Raw genomic sequence first — 21270 nt, 5'->3', positions numbered from 1 at the left:
CACTGGCTTGAGTCTAAAACGGGTTATGGAGATCCCGTGTGATTCGCCATTCGCCATTCACCATTCGCCGGGATGAGCCTTTATACAGTCCACGGGGACTTATGTAGTACTTTCACGTTGGGCACCGACAGTATAAAAGGCCCCGGAGCAGCCTGAGCCATCCCTGATCTCACTGCGAGGAGTTCAGGTCCTGCCGCCCAGGTCTTCCAAAGCCGGTTTTCTGAGAAAAAAAAAGATCTCCCATATGCAAGGAGAGTCAATACATGTACGGAGGACAAGAAACTCAAGCCCAATTTGAGTTCAATTGGCGGACATGACAGGTGCGCGTGGGGAGACATCGCTGACGTTCAGTCCCACTTGCCGCGAATGGAGCTATCAATCTCGACTACAGATACATTTATATAACAATCCAATAGTATCCTGCAGAGCTGAATGCCATGCAGCTCTAGCCCGTGCTTGGCGCCTGGAACAAGTCCTTTCACACCGTGCCATTGGCCCTTGGGTGGTTTCCGATGTCCTTTGGAGGGTATCACGTTATTTCATTCCAAAGTCCAGCTGTCGGGCAGCACCCTTGAAAAGGCCCTCCGGGTCATCACGCCGGGCCAGATCTTCCCCCATCTTTTTAGTTCCGCCCGATTTGCGCGGGAGATTCTCGTTCTGCGTCGGTCGCGGGTCAACGGTCCACCAACTATGCTGCAGACATTGGACCGCCGTCCGACGCTTGCGGGGGTCGAGAGCGCACATTGCCATGAGCAGATCGGCACCCACAGGGCCTGCAGTCGGGAACTGACGCATGAAGAACTCCCTCCCTTGTAACGGTACCACTTGGCTCTTATCCGTGGGGATGTAGTGGGGGAGTTTGCTCACCCCAGGCCAATTTTCTTCCGTCGGCGTACCGAACGCTTCGCAGATTTTGGACACTTGGTCCAAATCGCTGTTGCCAGCGACGAAAGGCACACGGATCAAAAGCTCTGCGAAGACCATGCCCATCGACCACACGTCCACGGCGCCGGAATAATGATGCGCCCCATAGAGAAGCTCCAGCGGGCGATACCAACGTGTAATGACCTGAGAGGTCATCCTGAACCCGGGATCGGCAAATGACCGGGCAAGACCAAAATCGGCCAACTTCACCTCGCCGTCCGCTGCGATTAACAAGTTGTTGGGTTTGATATCTCGGTGGAGGACAAAGTTCTCATGGCACCACCAGACCCCGCGGGCAAGCATACCCATCCAAGCCTTGATGTCCGCCACACCGTACTGGATATCGCTGTCTTTGATGAGCATCTCCAGATCACCGCCCGGGAGGAATTCCAGAACCAAGCTGAGGTTTTGATCCTTCGAGGAGAACACGTCGTGCAAGGCGATGACGTTCGGATGCTTCAATTCTTGAAGATATTTCACCTCGCGAACCGCATCCATAGCTAGTCCATCTTTGTATTCCGCGTTGACTTTGATTTTCTTGATCGCAACGAGGGATGTAGGGTCTTGTCGGAGGTGGCCAACGAAGACCACGGCGTAGGTTCCTTCTCCAACCTTCTTGTCTGATTTGATGAGCAATGTTTCAATTTGTAGAAAGAACGTAAGCGACTCTCATACCTTTGACATATCTTTCCCGTACATCGATGTTGAGTTGCTCGGTGAGTTCACGATCCCCATTTTGAACTGGCTTGGAAACTGCCACGGCGGCCGTCCCAGCAGCCGAGTTTTGCGCAGCCGTAGCTCGGAGCCGAATCGCAGTGTTGGGTGAATTGACGGTCATGGACGGCGACCGGGAGCTGAAGGGAGAAAGGGCCATGTTGAGTGGATATGAAGTCGAAGTTCACGAGAGAGAGCTTCGAATGAAAGAGACCAGAGAAGTCAAGTCAGCCACGGGGTCTCGATGGCCACACAAAGCATCAGGAGATCATTGTTAGCCCAAGGGTATCTAATAAGATGACGAAATTTCGCTAAGTCGAGAAGTAACTATAGGCAGAGAGGGAGAGAGGGAGAGAGCATGGCCGTCATCGGAGTATCGTTGATCCCGGTCTCTGCTGGCCTCCGCCAAAATTTCTCGGAGTCAATCAACAACCAGTCCAATTCCGACGGCACCGGGGACTATCGATTCAATACACAGTGCACGCTCGGCTCTCTCAATTGAAATCTCTTACCGATCGGAAATTCGCGCAAATTATCACACATCTACACGATCAAATTGGGAGTTTGCGGTAACCCACCCGCAACATCAGCATGAGCATGGCCATGCGCAACTCACCGCTAGGCGGTCTCTCATCGCGTCTTTTCCGAACCCTTCACATCTCCAATCAATGTGTTCGATCACTCCATTCGAAAACCGCTCGACCTGTCCCAGCCCCAACCCCTTTCGTCCCCGATGTCGAGACCTTCCTGAAGCTGATCGGACGTGAGATGTCCAAGCAAGCAAGCAAGATCCCCTCCTGGGAGGATCTCTTCAACCTCAACTCCAACCAACTCCGCCAAGCCGGTGTTGAGCCCGCTCGCCAGCGGCGGTACTTGATCCGGAAGCGCGAGAAGTTCCGTAACGGAGTGTACGGACCTGGAGGTGACCTGCACACCGTTGTCAACGGAGTTGCGCAATTGCGAGTGACCGAAGTGCCCTTCGATACTCCAGGTCTCCCTCAGAAGACAGTCAATGCCGAAGCTGTTACCTCATCTGCGACCCTGGCACCTGGTATGGTGAAGACCCTCGTTAATCTGGCACCGGATGTCACGACATATTTCCACAACGGCAAGACCGCGATTAAGAAGTTCGCCGAGATGAGAATTCACCAAGGATACCAACCCATGGGCCCATACTTGCAGCCCATGAAGGGTTCCAAAGGCGCTGCTGCTCTCATCTCTGTTCAGGAGGGTATGTGGGAGGACAAGCGAGGACACAAGGTCGATGGTGGTGAACGACGACGCAGAGAGGTGCAGAACAAGAAGAGACTGGATGCCCGGAACAAGGCATGAGTGTGGAACTTGAACTTTGCATATTTCTTCAAGCCACTGCTTTTTCTTTATATCGTTTTGAAATGTACACTATTTGCCATACTACCTGCAACTATGATTTGCTTTATTTCATTCCCACACCTATCCAATCAAGTGAATGAGCACTAGGGCAATTAAATTGATATGACTGATCTATATGAACACGGAAAGAACAAGAGCGAGCCAAATGTCGCGGAAAGGATGATTAATTTACATGGAATTCAATCGTTTCAAAGCGAAAAGAAATGCACTCGGCTATTAGCTGGTGAGCACCTAGCTAGGCCATAATTGCATCGAGACGGGGCATTAAAAATGGGATCCAAGGTAAGATGAGGATCTTTTGGGTTCTTAAAAGGTGATTCCGTTCATGCCTTGACTCCACGCTTCTCATACTGGACAAATGACTGTCCGGCAGGCTTAGAGAACAGAGACTAGAGAGGATGTGAGCAATTTAATCATACAGGCGTGGGAGAAAACTTACCGAGTAATCAGTTTCGGGGAAAGGAGTTTCGCTGCTGGGGTTGGAGAACTTGAAGTGTCTCACCAGTGCGGCCAGAATTGTGCCAAGCTGCACGTAGGCGAACTGTTCACCAATGCAGCGGTGGCGGCCAGCACCGAAAGGAAGGTATGGGCTGTTGGTTCCCTTGGTGACCAGACCATAACCGTAGTCAATCTTCTCCTCTTCCTCCTCGTCCTTGGGAGCCTCGACTTGGTCCCAACGGTGGGGGTTCCACTTGAGGGGCTCGGGGAAGAATTCAGCGGAACGAGCAGTGACACCAGGAGAAGAAAGGACGTTGTGAGTGGTAGGGATGACATAGTTAGTTCCCTCCACAGGCATGGGGTTCTTGACAGCGCGGATGATAGAGTGAATAGGAGCGTGGATACGCAGGGTTTCCTTGATAACCTTGGCGTGCAGATCGAGCTTGTTCAGGCCCTCGTGGGTGAGAGGAGGGAGGTCAGAGCCGAGAACTGAAAGCTGCTCTTGGTAGAGCTCCTCCACAATCTCGGGGCAGGTGGCCAGGCGCAGAACAATCCAAGCAGCGGTCGAGGAAGAAGAGTGCTGGCCAGCCATGAGCAAAGCGATCATCATGTGGGCCACTTCCTCGTCGGGGATGGGCTTTCCGTTCTTGTAGTTGCAAGACATCAGGTTCCAGACCATATCCTCGGAATCCTTCTTCTCACCAGCAGCGCGGCGCTCCTTGATGATATCCATGTATGTCTCCGTCATCTTCTTCTGGGCGGCGTCGCGCTTGCGGTTGTGGGGGAGAGGAGCCCAGGGGAGCATGAAGTTGATCGGCGCAAAGCCCTTGTCGAGGTCGTGGTACATCTCAGCGAAGGTCGAGTCGAAACGGTCGCGAACTTCCTTTCCTTGCAGCGAGCGAGAGGCAGTGTAGATGGTAATCTCGGCGATGACCTTGGAGACGTTGAAAGTACCCTTGGGGTCTTGCAGAGCGGGGGAGTTCTTGACAAAGTCATCAACCTCGTTGGTGATCAAGTGGACGTAAGAGCGAAGTGCCTCGGAGGTGAGACCAAACTTGACAAACTACGTGGGGTGTTAGCGACTGTCTGTCGAGGGGACTGCAGTGCGGCTTGTGACTGACCTTCTTCTGCTCCATGAGCTTGGCATTGGGGCAATCGTAGACAACGTGGCGACCGAAAACGGGGGTAGTAAGAGGAGAGTACACTTCTTCGGCGTTGACATCGCGCAGCTTGCCATTGAGAATGAACTCGTTTCCCTTGGTGCCTAGGTAAACAGTGGTCTTCTTGCCGAGGAGAATGAAAGTGAAGATGTCGCCGTACTGCAATGGACCTCCAATTAGCATTTTCCTCATCCCGAGACCTCTGCGACAGACTCACCTTTGCGCGGGCATGATCGAAGAAGGCGTAGGGGTCCATGCCATAGCTGATGGTGCTGCCCACGAAGGGGACCCAGTGGAAGACCACGGGGGGGCTCGTGGGCCTTCTTGAAGAACAATTGACGGAGCACATTGATCACAATGGACAGCGCAATGAATGACAGCGCTCCCACGGTGGCCAGGGTGTAGATTGACTGGGTCGAGCAGTGCTCGCAGAAGGTGTCGAGGAAACTTGCGAACAAGCCCATGGTGAAAGTAGTTGGGGAACAATCAGTTGGAAAGGACAGAGAGAACACCCAGTGGCAAAGAAGAAAGAGCCCTGGAGATCTAGAAATTCAAAGAGAGTCAAGGGAGGGAAGCAAACAGGAGGCGAAGTTGGCAAGAAAATAATTACGTCGACTGTCATTCGACGAGATGAGGGAGACCCGCTCCCCCCTTAAGTTTAATGCACGTACGGACTGCATAACCACTACGGACTATATCTACTGGGACTATCCAATGTCCTCTTGAATAACAGATTGGTCATATACGAAGTGATATTGTCTTAGTATGGCATATGGAAGAGATCAGGCAACGGGGTCACGCCACTCCAGACTGTTCGGTAAAAGGGGCTTCCGGTCGAGGATCCGGGGTTTGATGAGGTACTCCTCCGTACTATTGGACTATTGTACTATTGAGACACGATAGTATGCCACGAACAGTGTGATTAAATATATGTCACTGTGAGCTTCCTTCTCTGTCCTATCCTGTCCTGTCCGGTCCTGTCCTGTTTGTTATACATGTCTTCCTTGCCCAAACCCTCCCATTATACATCTCGAAACCAATAAGAATAACAAAATCCCACACAGTACGGAGTACTGGTTAAACACCCCCATCACTTCACCTAGTCATCATACAAGGTGGGATCTCCCCGTTCGCCAATGTTGATAAAGTCTTTGGGCTCCCTGTTGCCACTGGGCGAAACCTCCCGGGCCTTGGCAGGGCGATTGTGGACACGCTTCCCGGCTTCCTTGTTGAACACCTTGACCGGTGCCTCACTGCCTTCGGCGTGCTGGCTAAAGTGAGCGTCATTGACACTGCTGAGCAAAGTGCGCTCCCGATGGATCTTGCGTTTGGAGAAGTCCAGGTTCCCCAGCGCCCCCGTGAGGCCGTCCGTGCTGTCATTGACACTGGGGTATTTACCAGTCATCCAAGGGTGCTCGAGGCACTGGTCGACCGTAATCCGTTTTTCAACGTCCACGGTAAGCATGCGGTCGATCAGGTCCAGTGCTGGGTCGCCAACCGAATCCCAGTACGGAGACGGGTAGTCGAACTTGCCCATCTTAATCTGTTGGGCGAGGGTGTAGGGGTTCTCTCTCGTCCTCAATTCATCCGAGAAAGGCGGGAACCCGCACAGGCAAATATAGAGGACAACGCCCAGGGACCACACGTCTACTGCCTTGGTGTATTGCCGGCGACGTGTGTCTTGCAAAATCTCGGGTGCCACATCTGGCAAGGTTAGCATCTTCAAAAATCCGGGATTGCAACCTCCCACTCACAGCTTGGTGTACCACATCTGGGAAAATGTTAGTGATGACCTGATGTGGAGAATGGGCATACGGGTTGACTTACAGTGTGGTCGTAAAGGATTCCTCTCCGATAATCTTAGCCAGTCCAAAGTCACCCAATTTCACATTGAGATTTTGATCAGCAACTAAAATGTTTTCCGGCTTGATGTCACGGTGCACGATTCCTCGTTCATGCTAAGCGTGTGTTAGCGATACTATGTCTTTTCAAGGGAGAAGGTGGTGGGTGTGTTCAAGATGGCATACCAGATACTTCAACCCATCAAACAGTTGGCGGAAGACATGTCGAGCGTCATCTTCACTCAGTTTTGATTTCTCCACAATCATGTTGAAGAGCTCTCCCTCCGGAGCGAGTTCGAGGATCAGATAAGCGCCATCGTGATCATCAAAGGTATCCTTTAAGCACAGTAGATTGGGATGGTTCACTCCCTTCAAGAGCGCAATCTCTTGCTGCAGAGCGTCGTCGGTTTGTGACTTTTGCGAATCCCCCAAGCGTCTCTCAAAGACTTTGACTGCATATTTGTCGCCAGTGGATTTCTCGACGCACAGGTAAACAGTGGCGAAATGTCCTTTACCAAGCGGCTGTATAATGCGGTATTGCTGGCGGAACCCATGGGTTTCCCGAGTGCGCGGGTAGCGGAAAACAAATCGGGTCTCGTTCAGGATAGAGACCTCATCACCGTCCTCCAGTTCTCGGTGCTTATTGCGTCCGACAATGGCATCATTGACAAAGGTTCCATTGCTGGAGAGATCTTCCAATACAGCAACTGTTTCGCCTCTTTTATTCTCGGCAAAAATCAAGAAGTGGCGGTTTGAAATCGTAGGGATCTCAAGGACGCGGTCTGCTGACGGTCAGAACGCGATCTTGCTAGTCAACTAAGAGCTTGTTCACTTACCGCACTCCGGATGTCGGCCCACCAAAAAGCCACCAGGGGACTGGGCCTTCTTGGATGACTGTGGCTCTTTGCCAGACTTGGTCTTGGGCTTTGTCTTGTTGTCGAGATCACAGGCATTATCGCAGCCATCGCGCTTCCTCAGCACGAGGGGGCCATTGCCCTTTTCATCCAATGGCAGCAAATAGCCCCAGACCCCTTCCGCATCCTCGTCCTCGACCTCGTCTGCAAATGCTCGGGGTGGATACACAAACTGCGAAAGAGCCTGGGTATCCTCCGGAGGTGGGGAGGACGCATTGTGAGATAGACCAGGCTGGGAGGGATGTTCATGAGGGCTCCTCGGAGGTGTTGCGGTCACTTCCTTGCGCGTCTCTGGGGTCGTCGATTGGGCCGCAGTTTGCGGCGTCGGCAGATAATTCAAATCAACGGGCGTCTCCGGTTCGATTTGGCTGGAGATTCGCTGAGAGCGCCGGGGTTTCTTTTGCGAGTCTGCATCGGCAGTGGCGGTAGCCTAAAGTAAAGCTGGTCAGCACATGACAGGGCCCGAGACCGGGTGAAACCTGCCCGTCCTCGCTTGAGCGAGCTTTTCTCCTGGGGAGGCATAAGAGCGGGTGATATTCCCTGGGAATATTCCCTCGAGACCAATTGGCGATAGGAGTCAGACGAATCAAGAGGTAAGAGGTGGGACCTTGACGAGGGAGATCCTCACGAGAAAGCTCAGGAGGCAGACGGTATATGTAAATGCTAACAATGAAAACGCTGCCAATCAAAAGGTCCAATGGGGGTTGTTTACGGCGAGGCTTCTCGGCTGGCGCAAAAGAGGAAAGCGAGGCCGCTCTCCGCCCAGTCGCAATATGATATCACCGCCTCTCTAGGACTGCCCAGGTGTGAGGGTGAATCATCCATGCTATCTCTCCATGGATATATATATATATATATATATGTGAATGGCTCACCCAATGCTGTATGAGCCTCTATTCCAAGGTGAGAGCTAAGTAGTAGAAGACCGTCCCGGAGGGGTGGCATTGCCACTTTTGTCGACAGTGTATACAGGACATTTTATAGAATATATAGGTCAAGTTAATCTCGATCTATACTGTTGAGAGCATATAAATATATACAACTATACCCCATACTCGATAATCAATACCAAATGTATAGCCGGACAAACATATAAACAAACGTGGTATGTTGGGTCGGACCTAGGCTCGCGTCCCCGACACGTGCCCCTGACCTCCCTCTTCACTCCACCAACATGGACGGGTATGTACTTGTTTGACCTGAACAGAGTCTGAACTAATGGATTACAGTCTATCAGGTGGGATCAGACGCTTTGCGTTTCAAAAGCTCGCGGTGTTGGCAGTTGAGACCCGCTCGGAGCTCACTGACCTCACCGAACACTCTCGACCAACTCGTGAGGATGGTGCCCTCAATGGAGTCTTGCGAAACCAGGCCCCAACATCTCGGGTCCCAATGGTATGTGTAGCCCGCTCAATGTCTCAACAGTGTATGATCTGACCCTCCACGCAGGGAACCCGCGAACTAGATGTTCTCCTGGCCCTATGTAAGGCAGCGTCCTCTGTGAACGACCCCGACAATGCGGCCCAGCTGGCCGCGCAACTATCTCGCTACTTGCCCGAATCCCACAGCCAGCTGTTCCGGCCGTCGCCTTTCCTACACAGTGTGAAGCCATCACCATGGGAGACCCTGACCTACAACCTGACTTTGGCACTCTTATCGCTGGGCACCAAGTACCCGGCGATACGGAAACTCGCCATCGAAGCGGTGCGCGCATACTTGAACAACTGCACTGAGGCCATTAATGCGGTGACACCCTTTCAATACTCCAAGTCCGAATCGGGACGACAGGGCGTTGTGTATGAGTCGGTAACCATTTTGTCAATCACCGTATCCCTGGTCGGCTTCCTGGAGGCCTCCGCTGAATATACTGCCATTTGGCATGCCAGCGAGAAGTTGCAAATTGTGGACTTCCTGCGTGCGATGCTGTCAGAGAACTTCATCATTGCCGTGGAGACAGCGTCATCTACTCTTCGCAATGCGCCTGTTGGCGAGTATGCACTCAGGGACTGGAAAAAGTACTCCCGACGGTATGCTGCCCATGGCCGTCCATTGGGTGCCATGCTCGTCCAGGAAGGGTTCATGCGGTTTGTCAAGTCATGCGCCGCCTCTCTGCTCGGATCCCAACACATGACCGACGAGCAACTGCTGGATGACTACATGACTGGCGTTGGCATCGCGAAAAGCTACGACGATGACGACGTGTCTCTCATTGACCGAATTACCGACATCATCAGTGAAGAGATTCACTTGCTTGAAGATGGCTCCGATTACCTACAAGTCGGCTCGCCTTGGCAACAGCGCCTCGCTTTCTCAGTCAAGGGACATGCCCTCATTGGTTTCCTGAACTGCGTGATCCTCGGCGAGGATGCAAACAACAACGATGTTCTCTTATCCTGGCTCGAAGATACACTTCTCGATCCCCAGCAAATGTCCAATGTGGAGTTGGCTGTGACGGCTTTGAAATGTACTGCGATCCTTTCGAGGATGTCACCCAACGGTGCATCCATCGGTAGGCGCTGTCTCCTGAGATTCCTCGCCCAGGGAGGTGTCTCGGCACGATCAACCGTCTCCGTCGCATCGCGGTGCCTGGCCCAGGTTTTGACCATCCTCTCGGAGGATGCTGTCATCACAACTCTTTACTCACTAGGCAACGCAATGAGCCCAAGCGCAAATGTTGACCAGTCTAGCCAAGACCAACTTAATGGGGATCATACCGGACCGGGGATGAATTTGGAAGCGTACCCCAGGAACGCAAGCCAGACTTCCCTGTCTGCCAATGCCGAGAGCGACAATTTGACTTACAGGAACGTAATTCACGCTATTGTGACCATCGCTACCAACTGTAACGATGGCAAGATTAGTGCTCTGGCCCAGTCGATGCTTCTTCAGAAGATTGGCAAGATCAATGTGGCAGTAGATGCCTTTATCATCCAGGAAACTGCCGTTCTAGCTCTCAGCAGTGGACATGCAGAATTCCAGCTTCTCTTGAAGTTCTACACCCGCATCTACCTTGATGGAATCAACAAGGGACTGGACACTATCTCGGATGCTGTTCAGTGTGCCATGGCCTATCTTTCTATCACATTGGATCAAGAGTCTCCCCTTCACAGGATCTACTTGGTTCACTTGTTGGAAAGTATCATCAACAAGGGCGATGTGCCGGATCTTGAAAACGATCATCATCGGGAGGTTTTCTTTGCTGCCGAAGACATCACTCCCCTGTTGAAGCCCCTAGCTCTGCTTGTATCTTCCAAGGGAAACTCTAATGGGGCTCCCTGGTCAGTCCTGGACTATGATGAGTCGATTTTGACTCTGTTCCGTGACGCCTGGTTCAACATCGCTATTCACGGGATACATCTCAGTTCTAGCGTTGCCCAGAAACAGCACAAGGAACTTCGCTTACTTGCACACCACTCTCCTCCATTGGTCGCCGGAACTCACATGGAATCACTGGAGAGCGACGTTGAACTGAACACAGTGCTCAGACGGGGCATGGGACCCCAGAGAATGGCAGAGCAGAAGCGAGCATTGATTTCTGAACTTCCGGGCCGTGAATCTGACATCAAAAAATTGAACTACTCCCGGGCAGTGTTTTTGAACGCTGTCATCCTGATCGAGAGCCTGCGTGCCTCCTCCGGTGATTCTACCAAGATCCTCGATTATTTCCTTGATCCGGCCTTGGCCACATCGGAAATGGTTGTGTGCATGAACGCTGCTGCGGACAAGGTGGTTACCTGTTATCTTTCTCTGACGCTTTCTGGGGAACATGATGATTTCTCGGCACCTTATCTGTCCAAACAACTGGCCGAGTTCTTAGTATCTTGCTGTCACCGCATCGAGCGAGTTCAAAGCATTGCCGCGCAATGCGCGGACAAGATCATTCGGGAATGCCCATCTGCACTATGCGAGAAGCATTCTCTCTTTGCCCTGCTTGAGATTCTGACCGTCATGTGGTCTTCTTGTCTCCAGGGAGAACTTGATGAGTTTGACTGGAAGCCATCTTTGCTTTCCCCCATGGGAATTGTCCGTGTTGAACTACCGGACAACTATGCTTTAAGAAGGGCGACTCTGAATCGATTCCATGAACGCGCGAGGACTTGGGTTACCTCTGTCTTGAACATCGCCCCGTTAGATATCAAGGGACTGCTCCAAACTTATCTCTCCGAGTACGATGACGACGGGGGCTACGGACACATTGCAATGGGACGTTCATTCGCCCTAGAAATGGGCTCCCTTATTCCTCAGAGTGACCCACGCCTCGGGTCGATCGATAGCTACGGAAAGAACGACTTCAATGTTGCATCTGACTTCATGGCTCTTTACACCACACGCCAAAAATATCGCCGTCCTGATATGCCTGCTCTTGAAGGGCTGGATGGCAGAGACTATTTGGCTCAACCGCGAATCAATGCTCTGCCAGAGTCTGCCGATGCATTGGAGGAAACACTTGGTCGTCTGTTTGGAAGAAGCATCAACGGCGAGGACATCCCTCTTGTTGAAGTTAGAGATGTTCTTCGACAGGCTGCGGGTTTGATCTGCAGCAGCAGCAGACCACGCCTCTCAGTTATTCACTATTTGGTTGCCTTGCCTTTCCAAATCTTCACAAAAGACACGATCAAACTTGGTGTTTCCCTCTGGCTTGGCGTTATCCACGAGAACCCAAGCACTGAACCACGGATTTTATGCGAGGTCATTGAGGCCTGGGAGCGAAGCATCAACCGACGCAAAGGTCTATTTGATCCTTCTTTCCAATACCTTGATCCACTGCATACCAAAATTGAACTCTTGCCAACTGACAAAGATCTCATGCTTCGCATGCAGCAGAAGGCCCAAGACACTCTCTCGCCGCATTTGCGAGTTCTTCAATTCTTCGAGAGTCATTTCAATGCGATTCGCTTGGGCAACCTGCAAGATCAGCAATTGTTCTGTCGATTAATTGGTACCACTGTCGTCAACCTCACAAAGACAGAGTGTCATCCCTTGGCCAGAGAAATCCATTTCCGCATTGTGCTCCTCGGTCTCAAGGTGCTTAGACACCTCAGTCCCCGGAACACCGGCGCGTCCTGGAAGCTCAAAGATCAAATTTTGTCTGCTGCCCTGAGCTGGTTCAAGCATCCTCCTAGGTGGTCATTTGGTGGCAACCGACTTCAAATCAAGGCGGAAGACAAGATCCTTGACGAGGTGGCGACTACCTTGCGCTCTGTGACCAGCATTGCCGCTCAATCGCAAGGCTCGTACAAATCATTACAGTCGAAACAAGATTTGCTCCATATTCTCATTGAAAACGAGCGCTCGCGCCTTCGGGTTTGGCTCTTCCCTCTGGAACCAGAGCGCAAGCATCACATGCCTATGATTGGAGGAAACAAGAACCAAGCCGAAGTTCCTGCATCTCTGCTCAGACTTGCTTGGTCAGAGAACGCAGGGTTGGCGATTCAAATGGCAGCCCGATTCCCCTCGCTTAAGATGCAGGATGATGTGAGGGCACTGATCCTCAATTTCCCCGAGAAGGTCATCGAGGAGCCCAGCGCCCTGGAGATTATGTTTGACAACTCTCTACCCGATGATGTGAACTCTCAACTAAAGTACCTGCTATACTGGGCCCCGGTGACCCCCACTGAAGCCATCACATACTTCATGCCAGCCTATGGAAATCACCCCTACATCTTGCAATATGCCATGCGGGCGCTGGAGAGTTACTCAATGGACGTTCGGTTCTACTTTGTGCCCCAACTGGTTCAGGCTCTACGCTACGATGGTATGGGCTATGTTGAACGATACATTCTCGAAACAGCCAAGTTGTCTCAATTGTTTGCTCATCAAGTGATTTGGAACATGAAAGCCAACTCCTACAAGGACGAGGATTCTCAAATTGTAAGTTTGTCTCTATGCAGATTTTGAGGACAGACAACTAACACACTAATCTTGACAGCCGGATGATCTCAAGCCGACCCTCGATCGATTCCTTGATAATTTGATTGCAAGCTTTTCGGACGAGGAGCGTGCCTTCTACGAAAGGGAGTTCTCATTTTTCAACGAGGTTACGGACGTCTCAGGCAAGCTGCGCCCATATATCAAGAGAAGCAAGCCTGAAAAGAAGGAGAAGATTGAGGAAGAGCTGCGCAAAATCAAGGTTGAGGTCGGAGTTTATCTCCCCAGTAACCCTGACGGTGTAGTTGTGGGAATTGATCGCAAGTCTGGCAAGCCCTTGCAAAGTCACGCCAAGGCCCCCTACATGGCTACATTCCGGATCCAGAAGACCAGACCACGATTGATTCAAAAGCCCGTGGTCCATGTTGGTGACCACCACAGACACCAACGTCAGTTGACCAATCACTCTGAGCCCGAGCAGGAGACGTATGAAGTGTGGCAGTCCGCGATCTTCAAGGTTGGCGATGACTGTCGCCAGGATATGCTTGCGCTGCAGATGATCGCAGCTTTCCGAAGCATCTTCACCAGTGTAGGCCTGGACGTTTGGGTCTACCCTTACCGAGTGACCTCCACGGCACCTGGCTGCGGTGTGATCGACGTGCTGCCCAACTCCATTTCTCGCGACATGCTCGGCCGTGAAGCCGTCAATGGTCTGTATGATTACTTCGTGTCGAAGTATGGAGGCGAAGACTCCATTCGGTTCCAAGAGGCACGAACGAACTTCGTTAAGAGTATGGCTGCCTACTCGGTCATCTCTTATCTGCTTCAATTCAAAGACCGACACAACGGAAACATCATGATTGACGACGCCGGCCACATCATCCACATCGATTTCGGATTCTGCTTCGATATCGCACCGGGTGGTGTTCGATTCGAACGCGCTCCGTTCAAGCTGACCTCTGAGATGGTCGCTGTCATGAGCGGCACCCATGACCCAGCTCACCACCAGGGAGGCAACTCGGGCATTAACCTCCCCGGCAGCTCCCACAACCCGACCAACACGCAACCGTACAAATGGTTTGAATCCTTGGTGGTCAAGGCATTCCTTGCCTCGCGACCTTATAGCACCAAGTTGGCTCACATCGTCTCCCTGATGCTGGATAGTGGCCTTCCTTGCTTTAAGCCTGAGACTCTGAAGAACTTCCGTGATCGATTTGTGCTTGACAAGAGCGAGCGCGATGCTGCTGAGTACATGCGTGAACTTGTGCGCAAGTCGTACATGAGTGTATCGACTAAGGGTTACGATCAGTTCCAGCTGATGACCAACGGCATTCCTTATTAGAGCATCTTTTTGGTTTTTGGGTTTTGGATAGTTCTTTCGATTTCTGCTCTCTACCAATTGTAATATTTTCTTTTCGAAGCTATACATTAAATTCAATTCCTCCGTCGTTTCCTTTTTGGTTGACGTCACGACTCCGGCATAGTGACGGACCCTCTTCCCCGGACAATACCCCGGATGATACCCCGGACTATGCGGTAATATGAGTGAAATGAGACTAAACTAAGCTATATAACAGTGTCAGGGAGAATGAGATAAAACAGTAAGGCTGTAGGGCTTAGGATATAAGAGCTATATGGTGGCTGGACACGGGAGTATAGGAAACCCAACTACAATGGTCCGCAATACTTATCCGCAGCTCAGGGCTCGGGGTGGCGCATCGATCTATGACGGCCCTTGAGCTCCGCAGAGATTCCGATGGTGGCAATCGCTATGACGAAGCTTAGTCTCATTCCCTATAAGGCTGTCCCATTCGAAATCCTCTTGTCCACGTCCGCCTAAGTACACGCAAACATGAAGTTCTCACTTAAGGGCAAAAGCGGATCTCCGCCATTGACCGATATCTCAAATGATTCCACCGATCGCGAAAAGCGAGGCAGTTTTTCAGACGAATCCGACGTGCCTTGGGCAACATGGCGATCTGTATTGCTTGGTGCATTCGTCTCAATTGGTGGTATCATCTTCGGATATGACACCGGACAGATCTCGGGATTCCTGGAAATGCACAACTTCAAACAGAGATTCGCGCAATTGAAGCCGGATGGAACGTATAAGTTCAGCAATGTTCGATCGGGACTGATCGTGTCGATGGTGAGAGACCTTGAACCTGACCCGAAATGATATAGGCACCTTGTCTCTAACACGTTCAGCTATCCATTGGAACCCTAATTGGAGCCTTGCTCGCAGGTCCATTGACAGACCGAATTGGTCGCAAGTGGTCCATCTTCTTCTGGTGCATCATCCTTCATGTGGGATTGATCATTCAGATCTCGTCGCCTGGGGGCAAATGGTATCAGATGATGATGGGTCGATTCGTCACCGGCTTCGGAGTAGGCGCTTGCTCACTCCTGGTCCCGATGTATCAAGGTGAGATTGCACCACGACACATCCGAGGTGCAATGGTGTGGTAAGTTTTGTTCGACCCTTGTGCGCCATGTCGCCTGCTAACATACTAGTTCCTACCAACTCTTCGTCACACTGGGCATATTCGTGGCATACTGCATCAACTTTGGCACTGAGAGCATGGACAGCTCTGCATCCTGGCGAATCCCGCTCGGAATCACTTTCCTCTGGGGTCTGATCCTTGGAATTGGTATTTTGTTCTTCCCAGAGAGTCCACGATTTGACTTCCGACATGGCCGAGTTGACCGAGCCCGACGGACCATGGCTAAATTGTATGGTGTGCCGGAAAACCACCGTGTGATCGTGCAAGAAGTCAACGAGATCCAAGAGCAGCTGGACGCCGAGAAAGGTTCACGAGGTGGTATATATGGATGGGTTGAGATGTTCCAAGCGCCGCGCATGCCGTATCGAATTGTCCTGGGGGTTGTGCTTCAGGCCCTCCAGCAGCTCACCGGTGCCAACTACTTCTTCTACTACGTGAGTAACATAGGCGCGTCATGTCAGGCAAGGGGTATACTAACCAGACACAGGGAACGGTGATCTTCAACGGCGCTGGAATCGACAACACATACGTGACACAGATGATTCTTGGCGGCGTGAACTTTGGCACTACCTTTGGCGGATTGTATGTGATTGAACATTTCGGTCGACGCAAGTCCCTCATTACCGGCGGGATCTGGATGTTCTGCTGCTTCCTGATCTTTGCATCGGTAGGTCACTTTGCCCTGGATATTCAGACACCTCGTAATACACCAGCCGCGGGTACTGCCATGGTTGTCTTCGCGTGTCTGTTCATCACTGGGTTTGCCATGACATGGGGACCGATGGTGTGGGCGATTGTGGCAGAGTTGTACCCATCACGATACCGAGCACGGGCGATGGCGATGGCGACGGCATCCAACTGGCTGTGGAATTTCTTGATTGGGTTTTTTACCCCGTTCATCACGGGGGATATTGACTTTGCGTACGGGTACGTGTTCGCGGGGTGTTTGTTCTTCTCGGTGATTATTGTTTACTTCTTTGTCATTGAGGGCAAGGACAAAACCCTTGAGGAGATGGACATGATGTATGTCATGCGGGTGCCACCATGGAAGAGCAGCAAGTGGCAGCCTCCATCGCCGCAGGACAGACTCACGACGGATCAGTTGATGGACCGCAAGGTGGCGAAGAAGTATGACAAGGAGGAAGATACCTCCAACAAGAAGGTGTCCGAGGGAGCTCCGGGCCATTCGCATGCCGAAGATGCGAATGACGCCGCTGGGCCCTCCAATTTCTAGAAAGATTGAGGGCTGTATGTATATTTTGTATATCACATATACAAAGGGGAGGAAAGATTGTGATCAGACCAATAGATCAAGGGTCCATAGACCGTTTGCAAATAAATCATATAGTGATTCCAATGTCTTCTCCGGTGTCAATTTAGTTATATAATGATAAGAATAGAACATCCACGTCGCCAGGACGGAATAATAACCCAGAACGCCAATGAGTTCTCGAGAAATATGATCCGATCATGTTGATACATATTCCTCTATTTGCAAGGGGGAAGACACATCTCAAGGATGGAAGCCCAGAATTTCAAGTCCGAAGAGACTTTTTAAAATGCAAAGGAAAAAAAAAAAAAAAAAAAAAAAGTGGAAAGTACAATAGGAAAATCCTCGACCTCGACTAATCCATGAAGTCACCTCTCAGGATTTTCTCCTGGAAAAAGTCGGGCTTGTTCTGCTTGGGCTGGCGGGGCATCTCCCGGCTAGGGGTCTCCATGGAGGCAATGGAGGAGGCACGCTGGTGGCCGGTTTGGCGCGGGGGGCCGCTGATGGAGGGGGCACGCTCTGCACGGTGACGGAGAGCCTCGGACCAGTTAAAGCCTTCGCCTAGGATTTGGCGGGATGCGTTAGATCTCTCATCCTGAGGAGAGGTTGAGATACTTGCGGGAGAGCGGGTAGACACAATGGCCGAGCCAGGTGGGGGAGACCGCCTTGGTCCAACAACAGAGGGAGGGGGGTGGTTTCTACCATTGCCAATGGATCCTCCGCGAGCATCACGCAGGGCTTGGGCCCCAAAGGAGACCCGTCTCGCGAACTGCGAATTGGGGGGAAGTGCCCTCGGTATCTTCGACAGCGTCCTCGTTGGGGATGGATCCGATCGAGCTGGAGAGGCTGCCTCGGCGGAGGCTGCCGTTGCGAGCCCCAAAGGTATTGGTTTGGGTGGGGGAGCCAGAGAGACCTAGGGTGGTGATGGACATGCGGCGTTGATTGGCCTGATTGGCCTGGGTACTCTGGTTGGTCTGGTTCTGGGGTGTCTGATTGACATTTGACCGGGAGAAAAGGTCGGCGATGGAACCTCGACGCTGGCGGTTCTCCGAATTGGGGACCGAGATAGGGGATGTGCGATCGTTCGACATGATCAAGTTGATCTGAGTTGAGAGCAAGAGAGAAACTCGGACGGACTAGCCGCCCTTCTCATATGATGAGAAAGAAAATGGGAGAGAGAGAGAAAATGAACCAAAGAAAATAAAGTGGGTGATTCCAGATAATGGCCTGACTAGGATTGCAAGGTAGCAGTAGTGTGTAGTGTTGCAGAAAGATGAAGAGGGGGAAAGCACTAGGGGGAAGATCAGAATGGTGCCACCAGTCATACGAGGGTTACTCACCGAGATGAAAAAAGAGGAAGAGAGGGGGGGAGGAAAGAAGACTAAAGTAAACTAAGCCTCTCGCATTTTCTGGGGAAAGTGGCGCTAAGTGGAGTGATGATGTCGATGATTACTCATCCGCTGAGTCACCCCTTCTCCCAAAGCAGTTGACTACTACACAATGTATATCTATCGGTTCCAGGGGTTTATACAGTATGCATTCTCTTCAACATTATACCAAAATCTCTTCGAAAAAGAGTCTCATCATCTACCTCTTCCAGGTCTACTCTCCGCCATTGGACAATATCTGAAGAACCTGGGAATGTGGGAATGCTAGGTCGATCATAGTGACTTCATGTCCAATTACATACATCCCGATCAACAAATAAGATCTCGTGCTCTGCTGCACACTATACCGGGAACGGCAACCATAGTATTCTTCAATATACACTAAACACAGAAGTAGGGTCAATCGTACATACGGTCCAACAGATCAGCAGCTCCAAGGGTATCTAACACATGCGCCATGCATATGCAAAAAAGAGGGGAACTCGCATTCGTGTTCACGTCTCAAAGGTAGAGTACGGAGTAATGAAAGTAAAAATAAAGCAGGAAAGGAAAAAAGAAAGAGAGAGAGAGAGAAAAAAAAGGACGTACATCGTGTATTGCTCGTTTCCCATAAATATGATATATGTACAAGGCCCCGAAGACCCTGCTTTTCGTCGCCTCTCACGGCCAGAACTATGTCGGAAGTCCAGTCGATCCCCAGGATCAAGCGTGAAACAGCTGAATTAATTTCCGACCAATCGTGGGCTCAATCTCGGTACCGTCACGAGCAATTTTGATCTCTCGATTGGCATTCCAAGGGTTGCGAAGTCCCCGAGTTCGATGGAAGGGCACGCGTGCGGTCGACACCCATTCAATGCGGAAAGGTTTCCCAAAGGTCTGTTCTTCAGGATCCTCGGGTTCCACACTTTTCTCGCTGCGGGCGTCATCCTCGTTGGACTCGACTTCCCAGAATATGGTGCCCCGGGCGGAGTCATCGATGATTCGACCTTGGGGGGCAGTGGTGGTCGCGGCCGTGAGAGTCACATCCAGGTCTTCGGCGGCGGGCGGGTCGGGACGAGGGGGCATTTCCAGGGCGAGGTCGTCGTCGTCGCTGATCGGCGACATCATGCGTGCATATCCAAAGTATTCGCCTGATTTGTTGGCCGAAAAAATCAGATAAACGTAGTCGGCGGTCTATCATAAGAACAGTTAGCATTTAATGTGCAAAAGTCGAGTAGAGACAATCCTCACCTCATATGCTTGATTCATCGCCGCCTCATTATGAGACTGCGTGGCCCAAATCCCGCTGATCTTGCTCAGCTCCAGATCTTCGGTCGCCAGGCTCTTGACAATGAAATATCGATCAACCACCCGAGCTGGAGGAGGATCGTGACCTGTGGCAGGAGCTGCCAGACTGAGCTCCGGTACATCAACGCCCAAAGCAGGAGGTGGATCAGCCGTGACTGGAGTCGCGTCATCCCGTGAAGGAAGGCTACCCCCGACCATGCCAACCGACCCAGCAACACCTGAACCTGGGGCAGTAAATCCTTTGCGCAGTCGACAGACAACCCTCACGCTCTGGAAACGAGAATCATGAAAACGAGCTAATGCCGCGACACAAGCTGCCGCTGACTTGTAATTCACAAACGCACAGTTACTCTTCGAAATCAAAAACACGCTTTCGATGTCAAGGGTTGCATCTTGTGAAAAATGATCCTTGAGATCCACGACGTTGGCTCCAGGTGGGAGATTGCCTACCCAGAGGGCATGGCCTGATTGCTTGGGTTTTCGTGGGGGTCCTCGTGGAGTGCTCGGGGCGGACGGTGCGGAGTGTGAATGGGAATTGTTGTCTGCGAGGGGAGGAGCACGACTATATTAGCAAAAAATGATAGTACAAGGATTTAAGATACTCACCAGAGAGGAACGGTTGAGGTGTGACCAGTTTCATGGGATTGGAACCATCCACGATGGTCTTGGAAACGTCGTATTCGAGTTGCCCGGTTCGTCTGTCAGCTTCCTTGCGGGTGTCCGGGTTCGATAAGGCTGTCTGGGCCTGACCGACCGCGGGCGCGGGCATTTGACCTCGGTGCAGAGGATAGCCGGCATATGGATAATAGCCTTGAGGGTATGGTGAATGTTGAGGGATGTTCTGCATGGGCTGATTTCCATATTGCTGGTAATGGGGGCCGTGAGGTGGAATCGTATAAGGCGGATATGGATATGGCACACTGTAAGCCATTCCAGCATTGTGAATATATGGCACTGGCATGGGATACATCATGCCTTGACCTGGGGGATATTGCAATTGATCATACTGAGGGTGATGACCGGGTAATGCGTAAGACATGTTGCCCATGTTCAATGGTGAGGGAGATCCATATCTACTCCCTGTGAAGCCGGAATTCTGCCTGTCATTTGGGGGCCGGGCAGAAGACGCCGTGGGGAGGTGAGTCGATGGCTTGGGATTGACCCCATTTGACTGACTGCACGGCGTTCCTGATATTGGGGATATCCCATCAGTTGTCTTGTCCGAAGGAACATGACCCATGAGGGTCGTTGCGGCTGGAGTCTACAAGATTTAGCGTCTCACTGCTGAGTACCACCTATTATTCTCACCTGTGCCAAGTCTATAATCCTCTATCGATGAGAGCTCCTCGGGGAAGCAGCCAGCGCTAGATATATGTTAGTCACAATCGGTCAGACCGGAGACGGGGTTTGTGGGAAGAAAATGAAGGGGGGAGGGGAGGGTAAGTGACACGCACTAAACCCCCCTAAGCCCATGAAGAAATCAAAACGGAAAAAAACAAAACAACCCCAAAAAAAAACAAGCATACACAAAAGACGGTGGGACAAAGTAGATATAAACAGGGAAGAGCGA

The 21270-nt window shown here is 51.5% G+C and overlaps 8 protein-coding genes across 8 annotated transcripts; 3 read left to right on the top strand and 5 right to left on the bottom strand.

Annotated features, from left to right (window-relative positions):
* Positions 1-534: 534 nt before the first annotated feature.
* Positions 535-1798, bottom strand: kin28 (TFIIH complex serine/threonine-protein kinase subunit KIN28; the record flags this gene model as incomplete). Its single annotated transcript, XM_056950698.1, has 2 exons — positions 535-1544; positions 1600-1798. The coding sequence occupies 2 exons, from the start codon at positions 1796-1798 to the stop codon at positions 535-537; spliced, it is 1209 nt and encodes a 402-aa protein (XP_056816613.1).
* Positions 1799-2229: 431 nt separating this feature from the next.
* Positions 2230-2970, top strand: N7506_001401 (mitochondrial 37S ribosomal protein mS41; the record flags this gene model as incomplete). The annotated part of the gene is made up of 1 exon (XM_056950697.1): positions 2230-2970. One exon carries the CDS (start codon positions 2230-2232, stop codon positions 2968-2970), a length of 741 nt encoding a protein of 246 aa, XP_056816612.1.
* Positions 2971-3353: 383 nt separating this feature from the next.
* On the bottom strand, positions 3354-5092 carry N7506_001400 (cytochrome P450; the record flags this gene model as incomplete). The annotated part of the gene is made up of 4 exons (XM_056950696.1): positions 3354-3419; positions 3470-4531; positions 4590-4787; positions 4829-5092. 4 exons carry the CDS (start codon positions 5090-5092, stop codon positions 3354-3356), a joined length of 1590 nt encoding a protein of 529 aa, XP_056816611.1.
* Positions 5093-5727: 635 nt separating this feature from the next.
* Positions 5728-7905, bottom strand: N7506_001399 (uncharacterized protein; the record flags this gene model as incomplete). Its single annotated transcript, XM_056950695.1, has 6 exons — positions 5728-6332; positions 6383-6399; positions 6456-6586; positions 6656-7251; positions 7306-7813; positions 7867-7905. 6 exons carry the CDS (start codon positions 7903-7905, stop codon positions 5728-5730), a joined length of 1896 nt encoding a protein of 631 aa, XP_056816610.1.
* Positions 7906-8557: 652 nt separating this feature from the next.
* stt4 (1-phosphatidylinositol 4-kinase STT4) lies at positions 8558-14593 on the top strand (the record flags this gene model as incomplete). The annotated part of the gene is made up of 4 exons (XM_056950694.1): positions 8558-8565; positions 8613-8778; positions 8833-13254; positions 13313-14593. The coding sequence occupies 4 exons, from the start codon at positions 8558-8560 to the stop codon at positions 14591-14593; spliced, it is 5877 nt and encodes a 1958-aa protein (XP_056816609.1).
* A 510-nt stretch (positions 14594-15103) lies between these two features.
* Positions 15104-16989, top strand: N7506_001397 (sugar porter family MFS transporter; the record flags this gene model as incomplete). The annotated part of the gene is made up of 4 exons (XM_056950693.1): positions 15104-15400; positions 15460-15716; positions 15766-16189; positions 16243-16989. 4 exons carry the CDS (start codon positions 15104-15106, stop codon positions 16987-16989), a joined length of 1725 nt encoding a protein of 574 aa, XP_056816608.1.
* Positions 16990-17380: 391 nt separating this feature from the next.
* On the bottom strand, positions 17381-18116 carry N7506_001396 (uncharacterized protein; the record flags this gene model as incomplete). The annotated part of the gene is made up of 2 exons (XM_056950692.1): positions 17381-17794; positions 17832-18116. The coding sequence occupies 2 exons, from the start codon at positions 18114-18116 to the stop codon at positions 17381-17383; spliced, it is 699 nt and encodes a 232-aa protein (XP_056816607.1).
* A 999-nt stretch (positions 18117-19115) lies between these two features.
* N7506_001395 (putative YT521-B-like splicing factor) lies at positions 19116-20748 on the bottom strand (the record flags this gene model as incomplete). Its single annotated transcript, XM_056950691.1, has 3 exons — positions 19116-19586; positions 19644-20242; positions 20307-20748. 3 exons carry the CDS (start codon positions 20746-20748, stop codon positions 19116-19118), a joined length of 1512 nt encoding a protein of 503 aa, XP_056816606.1.
* Positions 20749-21270: the final 522 nt, after the last annotated feature.

The sequence above is a fragment of the Penicillium brevicompactum genome (assembly GCF_028827555.1).
Source record: "Penicillium brevicompactum strain IBT 35665 chromosome Unknown utg000001l_segment0_segment0, whole genome shotgun sequence".
Taxonomy (NCBI): domain Eukaryota; kingdom Fungi; phylum Ascomycota; class Eurotiomycetes; order Eurotiales; family Aspergillaceae; genus Penicillium; species Penicillium brevicompactum.
Note: the sequence above shows the minus strand (reverse complement) of the source record. Positions and strands in the feature narration are given on the sequence as shown.